Below are 20,000 nucleotides of genomic sequence, written 5' to 3'. Positions count from 1 at the left end.
TGGCGTTTTTTAATCGTATTTGCCCGACCAGACGAATGCGCAATAACGATTTCGAAAATGTTAACCTTCACATATAGCGCATTAGCCCTCACTGGTATCACGAGCCTCTGATGTTATTGTTCATCGTTACGCGATAAACCTCTGTTTTCAAGAATCTACAGTCTGGAGAGCGTTTTCAAACATCTTCGTTGTCGGTGCCCGAAAACGCGGTATTCGTGTGAAGGGAGGCAAAAACATTACCGGCGGAAGAAGTCTACGATTTCGAAACTAACCGGATACGTGCATGGGGGGTCTAAGTATTTCTTGGCGTTGCCTTAGCTGTCATCGTTTATAAGACCCTCTAACAAAATCAATGAGAATTTATCATTCTAACGTTTAACCTTTATTTTCAGTTTTTGTAGCAAAATCCATTGGTGCTGACGTTTCGGATCCTACTCGACCCATGTCCTTTCCGAACTACTCCGACCCAGTAGTATCAAACTGGAGTGCTGGGCACGATTCTGTTACCATGACACCGAGTATCTTTGAGTCTGCGGCGTTAGGTGGGTACAGTGGTGTCCTTCAGTTGGAAAAGTAAACTTAAAGTAAAAATAGTCTTCATGTCTCTCTCTGTGCGAACCAAATAAATCTACAACATCTCGAGTGTCTTAAGTTGAATTTTTACTCCTCTGTGTAGTGGTTTGACGAGCCGCTGTGATTTTTACGCGAAGGGAAGTTTTGCATAAATTTTGATTTCCTTCCTGGCCGCAACAACAGAGCCACTTGAGCTTATGTAAGACGCTCCATTTATCGTCTTTTCCGATTCTATTTCCAGGGAAAAGTGTGAACGTTCATCTCCTGACATCTCGCTTTAAAACGATTCCTCAGCTCCTTCCACTGGGACATGACAGGTACTATTCGAACCATGCACTCTTTGATAAAACGGCGACATGAAGAGATAACTAGGCATCATTTTGGCATTTACTCAGGCTTCGAAGAGGCAAAAGGATATTTCGGAAACTACGAGGATTCTCTGCCTTTGTCATGATAGATTATTGTTTGTTCTCACACTCCATAAAAGATAACTCTATGTTTCGTATATGTGCCACGATCGTATCAGAGACAAGAGTCCAACATCCATAAATTGTTTGACAACGATTTCAAACACCGGTCAGTGTAAAACGCAGACTGCAGACCGGGGGTAAAATGCAGACTGAGGTTATAATTTAACTGTTGAAAAAGCCCAAACCCATTAGAAATGCTAACCTAATGCTAACCTAAGGCACCTAAGGCACCTTAGGTTAGTATTTCTAATGGGTTTGGGCTTTTTCAACAGTTAAATTATAACCTCAGTTTGCATTTTACCCCTCGTCTGCAGTCTGCGTTTTTCACTGACCGTTTCAAACACTGATTTATTCCCAGATTGATGTTTTTTGCTTAGTCTTTAAAAACACCGTTATATAGATATACATTAGATGTCGAACTCCAATGCATATGCAAAATTTGGCGGGGACAAACAGAGAGTATTATGGTATCTTTCCCTTTGGCCAATTCGGCACCAAAAAAATTCGCTTTCAATGGATGTAAACTTTTTTGGAAGGTTCCACCGTCGAAAACAGTAGCTTAGTGCAAATTAAAACAAAACTTACCAGTATCCCCGACGCAACCTCAGTCGCATTATTAGCCTAAGGGAGTTTAAACAACGACGAGGGTTACGGTAGCAACGTCAGAAAAAAAGAATATCATTGGTTAAAAAAAGGAAAAACGATCAAACGTGCTGTTCGTCGGCACGCATTCTGTACAACGCAGAAAAGATGGAATAATCGCGAAATTGTTATGATAGCGCAATGCAAAGTTATAGAGTGTTTTCACACTGATGACATAGCGGCGGCCATGTTGCAATTGGTGTTCCAAAACAAACAAATAGCAGCCATGATGGTGTACCAAACTAATCCTCCGGCAATTGAACTCTAGGTGTGGCGTGCAGGGATGGCGCAGTGGTGAAAGCACTCGCCTCCCACCAATGTGACCCGGGTTCGATTCCCGGACTCGGCGTCATATGTGTGTTGAGTTTGTTGGTTCTCTACTCTACACTGAGAGGTTTTCTCCGGGTACTCCGGTTTCCCCTCCACTCAAAAACCAACATTTGACTTGGTTTGCGTTGTTCTTTTAATTTCAGCTTAGAGTGTCCCCAATTAGTGCTCCAGCGCTAGAACGAACACTTAAATAAAATTCCTTTCCTTTTCTCATTATGCAAATACTATCTTTTGTTTCATTAATCCAATATGGCCGCTGGTCATGTGAGTGAAAACGCTCCATACTTTGGAGTGATGTCGCCGTCGGCGGTGCCGTTGTCCTTGCTGAATTAAACTCCTTATTTATCGCTTTCTCAAAAATGCCGGAATACGTTTCTCTAGAGAAGACAATGAACGACCAAAGCGGCCAATTTCGGAGTTGTGCGTTCCACAGAAAGAGCGACAAATAAATGTTTGAGCAACGACGCAGTTCCTTTTCTTATGTTATCGGTTCAAGTTTCTTTCCATTGTTTGCTTTCCCAGTGGTGTGGTCCTAAACAGTGCTGTGTTATCTAGCACAGTGAACCCAGCCTTGAAGGGTACGCTTAGCCCTCCTGTGAAACTCGTCATGTCAGTCTTAAACGTAAGTAACAATCTCAAGTATCTGCATTCAATTTTGATGAAAAAAAAAAAGCTTTATGAATCGTTGTCTATGTGAAATTGAATATGCGTGGATGATGCGACACGTTTGAGTTTGCATGCCGAAAACATTGCTGAAGAAAATATGCTTTTAGCACGATGGAAGTTGGCAGCAGAGAAATCGTTCATAAATAACTCTTTTACGCTGCTCTGATTGTGGCGGCCGACTCCACTGACAAAGAAAAAGCTGCTTTCTTTTTGGTCCCAAATCTGCAGCCCAGATAGGTTACATATACATTTGTCTTTTGCCCCTAATTTTAGTCGAGTTTGATCAAGTTTGACCAGCAATGCGTAGCATGGACTCCAAAGACAAGGTAAGCTTTCTTTATGAACACTTAATGGGTCATAGAACAAGAGAGAAAATATTGTTACATAAAGAAGAACAGGTAATTAGTTCTACATTACATGCTAATTTCATAAGAAAAACTTCGCACTTAGACTCGCTTTGAAGAGGAGGCAAAGATGAACTCGGAAATGACTTTTTGAGTATACAAGATAACTTGGGTTTAAAGGGTCTCATGGGTATACACACTAACCATAACTCTAAAACTAACCATTCTAAATTAGTTTTGTGCTAATGAGGGAAGCAAGAGTTTGGACCTAATCAGTAAAATGGGCGCTTAGACTTAATCTGTAAATAAGAGTTTGACCTATGGGACTCTTGAACTTGCCTTTAAATGTTTGAGCCTTCATTTAAAAAAGACACCTGTTTATTTTAAGTGGAATTTTCCTATTAATGGTCCGCCATTACTAACTTTAAAATCTTGAGAGAGCTGGATCGAAGAGAAAATGACGTCAGACTCACTAGTTTAAGAATGCAATGCCTGTGTACGCAGCTGAATTAATATGCACCACGGGAGTTTCGGGCTTTCGTACATTTAAACTCGTGTTTTGCATAAATAAGAAGCTGCATTTACACTCTGAAATCTTAAGCCAGTGAGTATATGACGTCATTTTTCCTCAGATCCAACCTTCTGAAGTCCAATCGGTCAGTTTTGAAGGTGAGTGATGACGGAACTTGTCCAAAACTTACACTCAAAGTGAACAGCCTTCGGATAAAAGTCAAAGATCACAATTTTGCCAGTCAGGTGTTAAGCAAACAAACAAAAGCAGAAAAAAGAGAAGTGATTTTTTGATCATAGTAGCACTTTAAGAATTATCTCATTTTAACTTTTATAAGTGTGACAGCACGGTCATACTACTGTATGGTGTTCGTCTTTGTTTCAGTCCAGGTAGTAAAGGAGGCGAGTGGTCTCCAAAAGGCTGCAAGATGACTGGTTCAAATGCTACCCATACCATCTGCGAATGTAATCACATGACAGACTTTGCTGTACTTGCTGACACCAGTAAGGCTAAGGTAAGTTCGACAGTTTTTACAGCAGTTTTTTAATAGAGTTCCGATAAGCCAAACTTCATATATCATCTAAACTGCCTTCTTAAATTTCGTTCTGCGTGGTAAGACAAGGCAAGTTTCAGGGGCTTTGAGGAGCGAGCCTTTCTCATGACACCTCCGAATTATTAACGGCATGTTTTAATAATTGGTGCAAATATACTTGTGTGTACTTAAGATCCAACCAAGAGAAAATGAGGGGACAGAGAAGGAGGCCCCCGGTCCAGCCCTTGGGATATGTCATGTCCACGAAAGTTATTTTTAGATGAGCGGAAGTCTTTGTTCTAGCGGAGGTCTGTCTTCCGAGACGTCCGCATGCAGACCAACCTCGGTCTGATGTTTGAAAGAAATAAATGTTCATCAGCCTTCCACGTGCGCCGTCTTTTCTCTTTTCACTACAAACCTGAGAGCGAGGCAAGACTGCATGCGAACGTCTCGGAAGACAGACTTCCGCTAGAACAGAGACTTCCGCTCGTCTAAAAATAACTTTCGTGGACATGACATATCCCGGCCAACGCCCTGACACTCCCTCTCTGACCCCTCATTTTCTCTTGACCCAACTGAATGTTTCCGTTTCAGGGCGTCGGGTCCATGCCACACCCTTCAACTGCTGTGCCTTCTCCTGGAACAAGTAATGGCCGCAGTTGGACAGGCATAATCTTCGCAATACTTGCTGTTTTGCTGGTGATCTTACTCTTGATAATCCTGCTCTTCTATTGGAGGTAATATGCCGTATGTAACAATCAATTCCTAAATGCGCATCAGAAAATATGAACTTTATTAACAAAAAGTACCTAAAAGCCGAGGACAATGATACGCTAATCAGGGAGACTGTAAACCAAATCAAATGAAATCAAGTTAAACCACATCATTAAGAAACCAGAGCCGTTTGTTTCACATCTTGCATCACTACTTTGGCAATGACGGCCAAAACAGGGGAGCCCATATCCGATAAATCTGTTGTCTCTGTGTCTCGACGTCACTCACTTTACAATGACATTCACCATAAAGAGATTGGGGTCACGGTTTATGGTTCTCCCGTTTTCGCCGCCAAGGTGCAAAACATCAGTTTCCTCGTTGTCCAATTTACTTTTCTTAACTCATATGACACGACGAAATTTCCGTGATTCCCTCGCCCTCCGACTCTGCACGACATCCTCTTCGGAATCTCACCTCGCTTCCAATTTCGCATACCTTCACTTTAAGTTGTTCTTTACTCATGCGGGGCCATACATTAAAAAAAAACGATCTCAGTAATCCTTGTTCCAGCAGCTTGGATTTATGATCCTTAAGTTGTTTTTATTGATTCCTTTCCCAGAAAGAAAAGAAGAAACGAAGATGAGTCCGCTTCATCTCGGCCACGGTCTAGAGGTATGGTAAATATGATTTATTTAACTCACTAAAAGGCAAAAATACTTTTCTTCCTCGCGCGACTAAATACGGAGCATTGTTTAAACGCAGCTCCTGTGCCAAAGCACATAAGTTTTGGAAGATTTGCTGAAAAACGTGAACGGAACAACTGTCCAGGAATAAAATAAACTACTTTGACGATTCATCGGCAGCCATTTTGATTTTTATCGTTTAAAAAGATATTATGGGATGCTCAGGGGACAAATTAATACGTATTTGTATTTGCATCCCATACTAACTACTGGAACAATATAATTCAAAATGGCCGCCGTATCGACGAAGTCAGTCTATTAAGCGTCCACTTTTAGTTGAATGCCAGAGGTTATAAAAATATTTAATTCCGAGAACAGATATTTCGTTTCGCTTCTTCATTCAAACTTTTTTTTATGCTTTAAATAGCTTTGAGAAGATCCAGATCCTTTTCTCGCCCTACAGCTAAAGCATCTAGATCAAGCAGCAGCAAGGTTGGTCCTCTTCATTTTATAGAAAAATGCGACGGGAAGACAAAAAACAAATTCAAAATGAAAAGGGATCAGACATCGTTGATCCTATACTCTGTTTGTGCTCGGATAAAGTAATAAGCAGAAGAAAAATGTTTTCTTTTCGTTTATTGGAGGGTGCCAGTCGCCAAGGCAACTAAACACTGACAGAGAACCTGCATGACGTATAGGACAATTTGATTTAGACAAGTTCGTTCCTAGGATCTTTCAATTCCCCATCGCGGGAATATTTATTTAAAGACACTGGGAACAAAGTTAGGTCTGAATTCCTTCCCGTGAATGATTTGGCTAGTTCCAGCCCGTCATCGGAATGGTCTGGGGCGTTAGCCTTGGGGGAGAATGTTCGGGAACTTTGGAAGCGTTTAATTCGCCATTCTCGCAAATCCGATAATACAGTTTTATTTTGGGGGGAGGGGGCTATTTGCATTTTAAAAACAGTGAATATCCGGTTCACCGAATCATGATACAGTCCCAAGAGTAATTAACTTGTATTGTTTTTATGTAAAGAACTCCCCAAAAAGTATTGCGTTATGGGTATTGGAAATTATTATCACCCAACTAGTGGACTAATGCAAATCCTGCATTTTCATTGGCAACGCTACTAGAGGACTATTAGTAATAGTCCTCGAGTATTATTGCCTTTTCTGTCCGACTAGTTGGGTGATACTAAAACAATTAGACCTTTCGCCCTCAAGGGCCACAGGTCAATAGCCCATTCGGCTTCGCCTCATGGGCTATTGACCCGTAGCCCTTGCAGGCTACGGGTCTCATTGTTAAATAGTTTTTACTGCTTCTTCGGATAGTCTGTGATTAGGCGGAGTCTGATTAAGGGTTCATCAACGCCATCTTGTTTTAATGCTTTCGGTAGAGTGACGGAGCTTCCAGCCCAGGTTCGAGTCATTCGAGTCAATTCGACGAGATGATAGCCGCCAGAAGACGGAAAATGGCTCAAGATAAAGAGGTATAAAATAAAATTTCATTAATTAATTACCTAACGCTGGTCTTTTTTGAAAACATTTTAAACAAACGGTAAAACTTACAACCAACAAAGATCTAAAGGATACTGTCTGTAAGCTAAAATATGGACAAAATATTTAAGCTAAAAATCAAACAAGTATCTATTTACAAAACATTTTTACTCATTATCAGGTTTTTCACACGGCACAAATTTCGATCTTCAAGCAACGTTCTTCGTCGGCACTACAAATGAGAGGCATTTCTGAGACAATGAATATGAATATTTAACACCTATTTGCTAAATTATAAAGAGACCATTTTATAGTTGTGGCTAGGTTACCTGGCCTAAGAATGGAAACGAGGCTGCCAGTGACCCTGTTTTGATACAAACCTTTGTGCTTTTCTCACTAATGTTAATGTAGACTAATTAGAATTACAACAGCACAATTTACATGATAAAAGCAGTGAGGCCTGTATCAATACAAGGTCACCGGCAGCCTCGCAGCCATTCATAGGCTAGGTCACTGAGCAAACAACTGTGAAATGGCCTAGTGGAGTTGCAAAATGCTCTGGGATTAATGGTTAACAATTATTCCACGAGCGCGCGTTGGATATGAGATGGTAAATCTCTTTGCAGTTCAAATAGAGCGAGTTTCAATCGAGTATCGTAACACCAAAACCAAAATAATTATTTTGGCCAATAAAAAGAGCGGAGACAATCTACCAAACCAATCAAAATTCGAAGTAATTATACACGTAGCCGACACAAAGCGCGGGAAAATGTTTACGCGCAAGCCACGATTGGTTTTGGTATCACTTCTGATTGGTTGAAAAAATGGCGCGTGAACTTTGAACCAATCACTGAGTGACGTAATGCAAAACGAAAGCAATTCGCCAATTTCTTTCGACACAGTTGAAAACCGCTCTAGTATTTCTTTTCTTCAGGAAAAAACAAGGCGAGCTCAAGAAGAAGGACGCGAAGACAAAGAAGAAGATGACAAGCTACTGATGAAAGAGAAGGCGATGCTGTTTTCCGATTATCATCAGCCTTATCACTTTCTGTCCAATAAGGGCGAAAAAAGACGCGAGAAGCCTGACAAAAGCAGGCGCTCGGCCAGGGATGAAGAGGGTTCAGACGTCTGAACATTTATAAGCAGGAAAAACAGATTTTGCCAAACAAGGATCGAACGCGCGCCTACCACACGAAAAGATTAGCGTCGTTTAATTAAACACCTTATTTAAGGAAGCTTCTCTCCAGCGAGTAACGTAACGCCATTGCCATTTTTTAAAGCCTTCACGGCCAAAATTGAAACGGCTCACTAATCACACAACCCATTTTGAACCAAAACTCCGAGGGTGACTTTGTCTAAAGCTGTGTTCATACTCAACGTTGATTATGACCAACTGAAGTATGATTCAGGCTATCATACTCCATTCAATTTTATTTAATTGTGGTTCTGTTCACATCTGCGAAAATTCAAATACAATAGGCAGGGTGACCTCGAAGTGTGAGACCATGAGCTTCCGAAAATAGAAGAAGACACCAAATAGCGATTAGAAGTTTCGTCTGCTCATATACCACCACGTGTTCGCCATTCTGTTCGATTACGCACTGTAATTAATTCGAACAACCTCCTTGAGGTTGTTTGAAATTATTATAATCCAATCATAATCAAGGGCTGTAATTAGTTGATGTGAACCCATTCAATATTTAATTCGATTGTAATTCGATCATAATCGAGACCTAATGTGAACACGGCTTCAGACTCAAGAGATATAAGTCCCTCAAAGGACAAGGCTTCCGAGGGAGTTTACGTCATCAAGTTACTGTGATATCCACAAAATGGCGTCAGCACTGAGATAACGACAAGAGGAAATTAGTATCTTGTCCCAACCCGCTTGCCAAACAAGGAAACTTCCACTACCTCGGCATTTGCGCATATATTTCAAGATTATGCAATGTCAAGTATAGTTTTCGCTTTGCTTCCTCTTCCTTTGTTTGTTGCTACTTCAAATTTTTGATAATAACTACTCGCTTTTGAAAGTTATCCATTCTTGTTCGTTGAAGCTACGGACGCCTCTTTCTGTCAAGAAGGAAACTGCACCAATCATGGACTTTCGGCTTTTCCGCGGATTTTCAGAAATTTGAAACCATCGCGGTTGCCAACGATACAAAATGACTCCCACTCCAACTGCGCAGGCTTTGGAGCAGGCTCTCTGTGCTTACTAAAAGAATCGCGGCCTGTCGTACCAGAGAGGTTGCGAATAGCCCTTTTCACAGTTAGTTTTTCTCATTTTCAATACAATGTAATCTAGCATGTATGTGAGGCAATTTCGGGCTATTTTGTAGTTTTAACCCGAAATTGCCTCGCACCCACGTTAGACTACATTGTAATGCAAATGAGAAAAACTAACCGTGAAATTAAAAGGGCAATTAGTAGTTAAATCACGGCCTTTACGCATGGCTTGTACCAACGGCCGGTGGGATGCCAGGTGGCCTCATGGTTAGTGCGCTCGACTCCGGATCGAGTGGTCCGGGTTCGGGCCCTGGCCGGGGAAATTGTGTTGTGTTCTTGGGCAAGACACTTTACTCTACGGTGCTATTCTCCACCCAGGTGTACAAATGGGTACCGGCGAATTTAATGCCGGGGGTAACCCTGCGATGGACTAGCATCCCATCCAGGGGGGAGTAGAAATACTCCTAGTCGCTTCATGCTACAGAAAGCGGGATAAGCTCCAGCCTAATGGGCCATCTGGCTTTACCTGTACCAACGGTCACTGCCCAGCGATGAAATAACATGTTATGACATATTTTAATTATTTTCGTTCGTAAATACAGTATTTTTTAACCCAGAAAATAATACATTTGTACATAGCGTCTATTCAGATAGACATACATCAAACCTTCTCGTAAAGTTCTGTCCAGCAGCGAAATAAATATTATTTATAATAAATTACATTTTAATAACACTGTATTGTCACAAGAACAAGAGTGACATGACTGATGTACGCACGTGTGTTCTCCTTAGCGTCTATTCAGACAGGCAAATGCATTAAACCTTCTTGTAAAGCTCTGTCCAGCAGCGAAATAAACATTATTTATAATAAATTACATTTTAATAACACCTTATCTTCACAAGAACAAAAGTAATAAGACTAACGTATGCATGAATGTTCTCCTCCGTGACTCGGAACACACATCATTCGAGTACAATTCCCGGAATACGTAATTAAAACAAAAGTCCCTTCGTTTTATCAATTAGCTGCTTGGCTTGACTAATCGTCAAGATAGCGCATTAATTTAAGAGGCTTCTCTGGAAAAATACCATAATGTGGTCTGCGGTCTGGCCAGCACCTGACGCATGCGCACAGCCACATTTGGGCTGTCTATCTAAAAAAAAATGCGCGCATCTCGAAGCCAATGCGCGAACTGCACGTGCCACACCAAGTTAAATTTTTTCGTGCAGGGGCCCATAAAATTCCGTGACATGGACCTCAAATGGCACTTCTTGTTATGGGCCCCAGCTCACGTCGCCAACAAAGAAAGTGCTTGTTACCGTGATTGATGAACCCGCTTCTTGAAGATTATGAACTTTTTTTAAGGCCTCTAAGGTTGACCACAGGGCGAACGCAAAACAACGTTAGCAATACGCGAAATTGTTTCTCTAACGGTGGGAAAGCGCCATCGAAGCTTCAAGATTACTGTCGACTAAAATTCACTATTTCTTCTGGATAAGATTTAGAGAATTTAAGCGCGACATTTTTAAAAGGCTCGTCGTCAGTGTACTCCAACGAGTCGTTCGCCAAATTTGGAATAAACTGAGGTTCAAGATCGGACAATTCATCCGATGAAATGTCGCGTAAATATGTATGCTTAGTCTCAGACGAGCTTTCCGAATTAGAGTTCCATCGCTTTCTCCGTTTTGCTTTCCTTCCTGGAATGCAAACAGGGGACCCCATGGTGAAGGGACGTTCTACCGAGGGACGCTTAAACGCAGGTAAATCGTGTTCGCTGTCCGTACAACTATACGACGCCTTTTCGTCTGTGTGTCCACATGAACGGCCCTCCAGTGAATCGCCTTTATTAAGGTCGTCATAGGAACGGGAAGGTTTAATGTGCCCGGAAGTGAGGTCCTTATATTCGTGTGCCATCTGAGGGCCTGCTTTGGGTGTCCCTGGAGATTTTCGGCGCTTTGATTTGCTGAGAAAGCTCCGGCTCCGTTTCATTTTTCTCATGTAGTTTTGTGGATATTGCTCTTCGCTGTCAACACCGAAAGGCGAGCTACAACGCTCTGTGGGGCTACCGGAACTGCTTGAGGTGTTAGGACTGAAATAAAACAAACAGATACAAAGACAGCATATCAGCTTTCCCTCACCAAATATTTTGTTTCGCGAAAGTTAAATCTCAGCACCTTAACATATTTTGCCTTTTCTCTTCTCAGTCAATTCCGCGTTTGAAGGGTCCGCTTAATTTATGCAAAGCTCACAAAATCAGATATCATTCGTTGAATGACAGAGCTAATGTAAAGCATTGCTGTTTTCTTAGTATCTCATTGTCGCAGAGCATGCGCAGTTCGTAACGTCATATCAGATATAGATTTATGCCTCTAACTAGCGTATTCGAAGTTATTTTGGAAGTCTACAAAGAAAGCAAGGAGATTTATCCCGAAAAGGACGAAAAAAAAAGAAAAATGAGGTTAGATGGAAACCTGTTTAAAAAATAGTATTTATTCCAGCCAATTGCGCCTTAAAATGACAATCGAAAATTTATACTCTCTAAACGTAAACTAAAGAAATCACTTTGACCTGAGTGTAACAGAGGCAGAATACGAAATCAACCAATCAGAACTCGATAAATTAAACATGCAGCCAGCACTTAAGCGCGGGAAATTAAAAACGTCCAAACAGGTCGCCATTGGTTTGGTCTTTCATCCTATTGGTTCGAAAAATGACGTGAGAGCATTTAGCCAATAAGAAAATGCAAAAGCAAGACACTGACTGAGGTCAGTGACTAACGTACGTTTCGCCTTTTTACCCTTAAAAGAGAATTTGATTTTTTTGTTTCGTACACCCACTCACCAGCTAGAAAACGTCTGTTTTGTAGAATATGCCTGATTGTTCAACACTTTACCAACAACTGCAGTGCGAGCCTTTAGCTCCGGTTTTAGTAGCCGCTTTTTGCTATTCGCATCTTTGAATTGACGTTCTCGCCTGAGGCAAAGGAAAAGCAAAGCATAAATATCAATGTTTTTTTTTTCACGTCGCCTCGTCAGTCCTTAGCTGTAGCGAAATCACTCCCTTATGGGATAAACTGGCAGGTCGTTAAGCACCTCGCTGAAATTCGACAAGGGGTTAGATCTCGCTTGAAAGACTTATGCAAATTGGAGTCATCACTTTACTTAAATTCTACATTCTTTTCTTTTTCAAATTCGAGTGTGGACTCAAGTTCTCGACGCAGCGAGAAATCTGGTGTCACACTTTCCTTGGGGAATGCAACCACCTATTGGGAAGCCTTTTTCCTTCATGTAAACTTAAATCAATATTCCATCGCCTCCCGTTATCTTCCAGTGCTTAAAGTGATACTATGATCAAAAAATCACTTCCTTTTTCCTTCAGATTTTGAAAGGGTCATTGCTTAACACTTGACTGGCAAAGTTTGAGCTTCGATTTTTATCCAAAGGCTGTTTACTTTGAGCGTAAGTTTTTGACTTCACAGTCCGGCATTACTCACGTTTCAAACTGGCCAACGGGACCTCAGAGAGTTGGATCTAGGATATATTGACGTCATTTACTCACTTGCAAAAATTTCAGCGTGTAAAACGCAGCTTATTTCATATGCAAAACTCTGAAAGCCCGAAACTCCCGTGCTGCATATTAATTCAGCCGCATAAACAGGCATTGCATTCTTAAACTCTTGAGTCTTTGACGTCATCTTCTCCTCGATCTAGCTCTCTCAGGATTTTAAAGTTAGTAATGGCGTACCATTAAATAGGAAAATTCCACTTAAAATAAAACAAGTGTCTTTTTTAAATCAAGGCTTAAAACTTGGGTCACTTACTGTTTAGTTAATTTTGTTTTATTATTAGTAGTATTAGTAGTAGTAGTAGTAGTAGTAGTAGTAGTAGTAGTAGTAGTAGTAGTAGTAGTAGTAGTAGTAGTAGTAGTAGTAGTAGTAGTAGTAGTAGTACTACTACTAGTAGTAGTAGTAGTAGTAGTAGTAGTAGTAGTAGTACTACTAGTAGTAGTAGTAGTAGTAGTAGTAGTAGGAGTAGTAGTAGTAGTAGTAGTAGTAGTAGTAGTAGTAGTAGTAGTAGTAGTAGTAGTAGTAGTAGTAGTAGTAGTAGTAGTAGTAGTAGTAGTAGTAGTAGTAGTAGTAGTAGTAGTAGTAGTGGTAGTAGTAGTAGTAGTAGTAGTAGTAGTAGTAGTAGTAGTATTGTTGTTATTATCATTATTAGTAGTAGTAGTATTAATATTGTAAGCCTCCGTTTGGCTCACCTGAAAAGTTCCTTCTCTCTGGCTTCCAAGTGTTGCATACATTCGTTTAGCTCTTGATACAAACTATTGGCTCTTTCCAGCTTTCGCTCGTAGTGAACCCTTATGTCACGCGCATGCCTGGAAAAATCAAGAAGTACTTCTTACTGCATGACCAAGTTCAAGTGCTGAACGGTAATTTACGGCCCAAGTTTTTTCCAGTTGAGCTTATTTCCCGAAAGCGGACAATTCGAGCCATAATTTGAGCGGGAAAAAGCAGGCAGCCGTCATCTAAAACCTAATAGGGAGCTTTAGCAACGACGACGGGAACGGCAACGAGAACGTCATCAGTGACAAAACATGAATTCTCATTATTGTAATCACTTCACGACTATTCCAAGTTTTTTTAACGCGAGAAAGGTATGGCAGTCCCTCAGAAATAAAAACGTTATGAGCGGCGCTTTTTGTAGGGGAGAAAATGAAAATTTATTTTCAAATGCTGACGTCCTTCATAAAACCTTAAAGTTGGTCATTTCACATTAGGGAGCTTACGAAACGAGGACGACGACGGCTACGAGGACTTCATTTAAAAATACGAGTTCGCGTTATCCATATAACTACGAAACTATTTCATGTCGTTTCGCGTTAAAAATGTGTAACTACTGTTGAGGAATTAAACTGGTATGAGTGGGTTGGACGCGTACAGAGAGAACTGAAAATTCATCGTCATGTGCTAACGTCCTCCACAGTTCCTTGAATTTGGTCATTTCACGTCGTCATCTAGGAGATGACGGCAAAGAAATGTACCAAAATGTAAAACGCACGTGCAGAGCGTGCAGAGCCATTGTTTTTGCTCACTAAACCTATTGTTTTGTAGCGTCGTCGTTGCCGTCGGCGTCGTCGTTTCGTAAGCTCTCTGTTGTTGTTTTGCTGACGACTTCAAAGAAATAGACAAAAATGGAAAACGCACGTGCAGAGCGTGCAAAGCTATTGTCTTTGGCCACTAAATATGCAAATTTGTAACGTTCTCGTTGACGTCTCCGTTGTCGTTGCTAAAGCTCCCTAATTAGAAGGCTCCCGCGAGACTTCCATAGCTCAGTTGGAGAGTACCCGAACTAGCAATCAGAAGGTCGTTGGTTCGTGCAGAAGCGGGACAACTCGGATTTTTTCCAAGTATCTCCGAGTAACATTGAAAACAAAATCATCTATTCAAAGAGCCGTAACTTCAATTCTTTGATTACACTCACGTGATAAGACGGCCATGTTGGTACCGAAACAACAGAAAAAAGTAGCTCAAGTTATGCATAATAGTAAAGTAAAATTACCAAAAGAATTTTTCGCTTTTCACCAACATGGCCGCTGTGACGTTAGGAGCAATCCAAGAACAGTGCCCGAAAAATGATACTGGTGAGACATTTGTCATATTTCTTGACAATTTCATCAAGAACACCTTGGAAACTGTAGACCTAACCACTAAATCACAATCTTGCCTGATCAAACAAGAAGTTAGATAGAAGTTCAGAAACACATGGGCGTATCACGATGAAAACGAACATACATAAAAAAATACTGATACGAAACCTTTTGAAAGGAAAAAAGTGCATCTCGATTCCACAAGAAATTTATAAAAAATAGTATACTTTTTTTTTTTCATTCCGACGGGAATGAAATTTTTTGAAGTCTGGGTTACCATTTTGTTTTCGTCTTCTGACGTGCGGCTCAAAACCGCCGTATGCTAACAAAATGATCAATACATACCTCAGTTCCTCTTTTCGCCTCCTAATCAGTTCCTCGTCGAGCTGATGCAGTTGATGTAGATTCTGTATGTGAGAGCTGCTTTTGTTTTTCATCTTCTCAAACTCTTCCTTGATTTCTCCCCGCCACGTTATCTGTAAAAACAGAATTTTACAAAGTTAAGGGCTGCAGAGTTAATGAGCTAAAGTTGTGCATGTGAAAGTAGGTAGTATACCATTGTGATACTTTCAATCTATATTTTTAGTATAGGTAATCACATGATTTTAAGCGCAATTTGGAATAAATAAGAACGAGTAAATTTTTCAAAGACAAGCAAAATTGCACGAGTCCGTAGGGTTTATTTATTCCAAACTGTACGAGAAAAAGCACGTGACTACTTGTTAATGATACACATGAAAAGATTCGCGATCCGAGTAAGCTGAGCAACGCACGCGTATCATGCAATCACGCAATCATTGCACGATGCAGGGCTAGCATTTGATTGGCTATTAGTGACCTTGTTTGCTCAATGACCAATCAGACTGCTTTGTTTATTAATTCTTTTTGCACTGAATTACCTCTTCCTCTTTTGTGCACTATGTTACCTAAAAAATGCATTTCTCTTAGCCAATCAGAATGCAGTATTTTTTCATGTATGTTATTAACTCTCAAAAAACGCTCGTAAAATTTTTTTTAGGATAATTCGCCCGCATTCTACAACATGAACGAGACGGAAAATCGCGAAAGACGATCTGCAAAGTCCTATTTTGAGGTGACATTTTCGTTGGCGTGGCAGTCGTAGATTTTAATGTCCCCATTTTATAGCCCAGGCCTGGGTTTCTCGAAGCATGGTTAGCGCTAACCAGCGTCAAATACCTTGGAAACCTATTGGTTTTGATACCTCTTAACCAACGGTTAGCGCTAACTAGGCTTCGAGCAACCGGCCCCAGGACTTGAAACGATTGATAAGAATATGAGTCCTGAGACATTATTGGTCTATTAAGAGAGTCGTCGCATTTTCGCCGCGGTTTTCGTCGAATTCTCTACTCTTTCAAGTCTCATAATACACCTTGTTTATCCCCAAAAAAATTGCCTGGGCACTGTTTTCGATATCTCTTGAGACATCTTTATCTCCCAAGAGAATTGCAAACAAAGATTATGTAAAATTTTTGGGGGTAAACAAGGTGTATTATAGGATTCGAGAAAGTAGAGAACACGACGAAAACCATAAATCTCTCAGTTAATAGACCAAATCGGCCAACTAATGTTGTACCCAATTCAAATCTCCCGGGGTTAAGATTCTTTGTGTATTGTATTTGCTTTATAATGTAGCATTCACATTCAAACGACGAAAACCATATATCTCTCAGTTAATAGACCAAATCGACCAACTAATGTTGTACCCAATTCAAATCTCCCGGGGTTAAGATTCTTTGTGTATTGTATTTGCTTTATAATGTAGCATTCACATTCAAACGATACGGAAATATTTGGAACAAAGCGTTTTATTCTCAAAGAGTTAGACGAGTTGGTCTAATAAACCACTCTTCAAAGCCGAATTTAATCTCTTTGGTTTTTGTGTGACTTGTAATTGGCTGAATATCTCGCGCCATGTTTTCATCCAATCAGAAAAAAACCAAAAAAAAATTCGCTTTTTTTGCACAAATTTTCCCGCGCTTAACGCACGCTGCATTACATTTGCTGTGCGTTATGATTGGTCCATTTATTCTCAGCGTCTGTCGTGCACTGATTGGGCAAAATATTGACAGCAGTCAATTACTCAATCCCTCTATTAGGCTTAAGCTTCCGTGGCCGGAAGTGGGCCAATTCACGACCAACTATTTCGTTTCCACACCTGCTGATTAAGGTAGACTTTTTCCGGTGTTTTAAGCACATCGCCAGCGGCTATCTCTACGTGGAGAAGCACTTGTTGGAAAGACGGACGGTTCTTCGGTTTGCCGTTCCTGGAGAAAATCAAAATCAAGAACATGATGAATAAAACGTGAACAGCTAGCGGACCGTAGCTTTCGTTTTATGCAAGGTGATGCCTTCAGTGATTAATTTTGTAAAAAAAAAAATTGAATAAATTTACTAGCTTTGGATAGTAAAAAAATACCATTGACATTAAATTGAAGCTTCTCCATAGAGTACCACTTCCAACATACTGAAAGAATGAAGCATTGAATGCCAAGCAACTTAACAGTGCATAAAAACACTTTTTCTTTACCAGCAGATTTTCATAAGAAGTTTAAAGCCCTCTGGACACGTCGTTGGAACTGGAAGATGCAGACTGTTGCTTCCAACACCCCAAATTATTGCAGAGGAATCAACATCCTGCGTGATATGAAAAAAGGGTTTTACATAAGATTCAAGCAATAGGCCATCATTATTTTTGTTATCGTCATTATTCATTGTTATTATCATCACTATCATCACTGCAATCACCTCCATCATCATCATAATCACTGTTGTTGTCGCCTCATTATCACAAAATGCACATCAAACACTTTACCCTGTAAGGCATCTCTCCAGTAAGAAGCTCCCATAAAAGTACTCCAAAAGACCTGCAGAATTGACAAACACAGCAGGTAAGCAAAATAAACAAAGAAGTCAAAGATGTTATCTGCTCCGACACAAATATTTTGTAAGGTGAGAGAGCTTACACCTGCAGAATTGACAAACACAGCAGGTAAGCAAAATAAACAAAGAAGTCAAAGATGTTATCTGCTCCGACACAAAGAGAGCTCACAGCATGCTGTCATGACATAAAACCAACAGTACTAGTATTAACTTTGTTCTAAACTCTTTCTTACTCGTGTATTCTTGCCTGTTAATTTACAGCATGCAAAACAACCAGAAGTTGATAATTAGTGTTTCCACTTTGTTCTAGAAACTTCACCTCACATGTGGCATGTATGACTGGAGGAGGTGGGGTGGGAAGGGTGATTTGCCCTTAAAGGAGTTATAGCTTGCGCACCTGTTACAAGTAAAGTTATGTGATCAAGTTCTTTCTGGCTCATCAGGCATTATACAGACCTCATTGAAATGGGCCATTTAAGTGGCAAAAGAAGCAGCTTACCAAACATCAACCTTTTCTGAGCAGGGCTCATTTCTGATCACCTCAGGAGCCATCCAGGCAACAGTTCCAGCAAACGTCATTTTGGCACTCTTCTCACTAAACTCTTTGCAGGTGCCAAAATCCGAAATCTTGAGAATGTCACGTGAACCAACAAGGACACTATGTAAAGCAGAATTAAAAAATTAACTACCGGTAAGTCATAGAACACAGAGAAGGGTTTAATAATATTGAGATATTGTCATCCATGACCAACAGAAAAAGGGGGTTTTTTAATTCTGTCCACCCATTTAAGCCCTGTTGGGCTCAGGTAATTACCTGCATGGGTTACCAACAGGAAATGCCTTGAGTTGTGGTATACTGTGGGAGCATGCAGGGATACAGAAGTGGAGATAATAATTACCTACCTCTAATTTTATGTCCAGTAACTAAATTGCAATATGGTATATTAGGCATCTTTTTAGCTGTGTTTTCTGACAAGTGCGAATGATGTAAAAGACTGCATAAGCACAGGGACCAAGTGACTTATTACAGTATTTTAAGTCCCTTGGTTATTGTAAAGTTTGAGCTGCATTTTGGGAATTAAATGATGCCTTACGGCTTACAATAGTTTTTAGAAGTCATATGTACTATTAGGAAGGTAGCTTAGGCAATGAAATAGGACCCAAACCTTTCTTATTTCTATTTATTAAAATTGTCTTAATGCGCCCTACACCAGTTGACCTATTCACTTTCAATTCATCTCCATGTTCCACTAAAAGATAAAACTCTTTGTTCTCTTATTACTTTCTGGGTACTCCTACTTACTCTCAAATCCCATCCCCACCTATGTCAGTCAAAGATTGCAGCTCAAAGATCACATGACTTGCTAAACCAATTTTGAAACAACTCAAAATAGTAAACCTAGCTCATACCCAAAAATACATGTAGCTGTTCATGCCTAAGATTAGGATCAGTAATTACGGTTGGGTTAAATGTCTCTGTTGGTAAAAGAATGACTTGAAAACTGCTGATTGATAACTCATCATACTCAAACAGTGATTAAAAAAACACTTTCATCAACATATAAAAAGGTGACTTACTTAGGCGACTTTAAATCCCTGTGAATAATTTTGTGGACATGGAGGTAATGCATTCCATCGGCAATCTGCGTGGACCATTTCACCAACAGAGAGGGGGTTATTTGGCGACCATTCCGCAAGACCTCATACAGCTGGCCATTTGGGCAGAACTCCATAATAATGCAATGAACTGGGGACTGGTTGCAAATCCCTCTGAGGTAAAAAAGGTTATTTGTTGAGCATCGCTGTTTCTACGTATTTGTTTAGGGCTGTGAAAGATTAGCTAGCTTGCATGAAAGAGAAAATTCAGTGCGTCATGCAAATGCAGAAAAAGAAAATTGCATATGTTATATATATCAGTAATCCCAAACGAAATTATCTTCAACTGCTTTTCTTGGCATTTTAAACATTTAGGTTAAAAACTATCCTGTCTGAAGAACCTCTAGAACATCATCTATGACAATATTATTGTTATTATTATTATAATTATAATAATAATAATAATAATAATAATTATTATTATTATTATTATTATTATTATTATTATTATTATTACTATTATCATCATAGGATTTGAAAATGAACACAAGACTTATATATATATAATACCAATTCAGTGTCCATTGTATTTAAAATTTTCAAAACTTTTTATCATCATTGTCCCTCTCCTCCCCCTCTGCACCATCATCATCATTAGCAGCAGCAGCG

The 20,000-nt window shown here is 40.1% G+C and overlaps 2 protein-coding genes across 3 annotated transcripts in view; one reads left to right on the top strand and one right to left on the bottom strand.

The window, feature by feature from the left end:
- Positions 1-9,757, top strand: part of LOC137985149 (uncharacterized) — a 27,420-nt gene extending 17,663 nt beyond the window's left edge. The window contains exons 13-22 of one of the 2 annotated variants that reach the window (XM_068832649.1): positions 393-542; positions 815-890; positions 2,538-2,637; positions 2,955-3,007; positions 3,921-4,050; positions 4,663-4,805; positions 5,402-5,454; positions 5,893-5,957; positions 6,862-6,954; positions 7,896-9,757. In XM_068832649.1, the coding sequence (XP_068688750.1) occupies positions 393-542; positions 815-890; positions 2,538-2,637; positions 2,955-3,007; positions 3,921-4,050; positions 4,663-4,805; positions 5,402-5,454; positions 5,893-5,957; positions 6,862-6,954; positions 7,896-8,093 (1,061 nt within the window). In that variant the 3' untranslated portion in view covers positions 8,094-9,757. The remainder of the gene's footprint in view (positions 1-392; positions 543-814; positions 891-2,537; positions 2,638-2,954; positions 3,008-3,920; positions 4,051-4,662; positions 4,806-5,401; positions 5,455-5,892; positions 5,958-6,861; positions 6,955-7,895) is intronic. The other variant, XM_068832650.1, reaches the window with a different exon arrangement.
- Positions 9,758-10,056: 299 nt separating this feature from the next.
- Positions 10,057-20,000, bottom strand: part of LOC137985150 (mitogen-activated protein kinase kinase kinase 13-B-like) — an 11,122-nt gene continuing 1,178 nt past the window's right edge. Inside the window, exons 2-10 of the mRNA XM_068832651.1 lie at positions 19,314-19,505; positions 18,235-18,393; positions 17,668-17,719; positions 17,383-17,489; positions 17,011-17,119; positions 15,180-15,310; positions 13,446-13,562; positions 12,030-12,161; positions 10,057-11,277 (exon numbers count right to left, since the gene is read on the bottom strand). Coding sequence (XP_068688752.1) covers positions 10,650-11,277; positions 12,030-12,161; positions 13,446-13,562; positions 15,180-15,310; positions 17,011-17,119; positions 17,383-17,489; positions 17,668-17,719; positions 18,235-18,393; positions 19,314-19,505 — 1,627 coding nt within the window. The 3' untranslated portion in view covers positions 10,057-10,649. The remainder of the gene's footprint in view (positions 11,278-12,029; positions 12,162-13,445; positions 13,563-15,179; positions 15,311-17,010; positions 17,120-17,382; positions 17,490-17,667; positions 17,720-18,234; positions 18,394-19,313; positions 19,506-20,000) is intronic.

Source organism: Montipora foliosa, chromosome 14, assembly GCF_036669935.1.
Source record: "Montipora foliosa isolate CH-2021 chromosome 14, ASM3666993v2, whole genome shotgun sequence".
NCBI classification, from domain to species: domain Eukaryota; kingdom Metazoa; phylum Cnidaria; class Anthozoa; order Scleractinia; family Acroporidae; genus Montipora; species Montipora foliosa.
The sequence above is the reverse complement of the archived record's forward strand: the minus strand, read 5'-3'. Positions and strand labels throughout refer to the sequence as shown.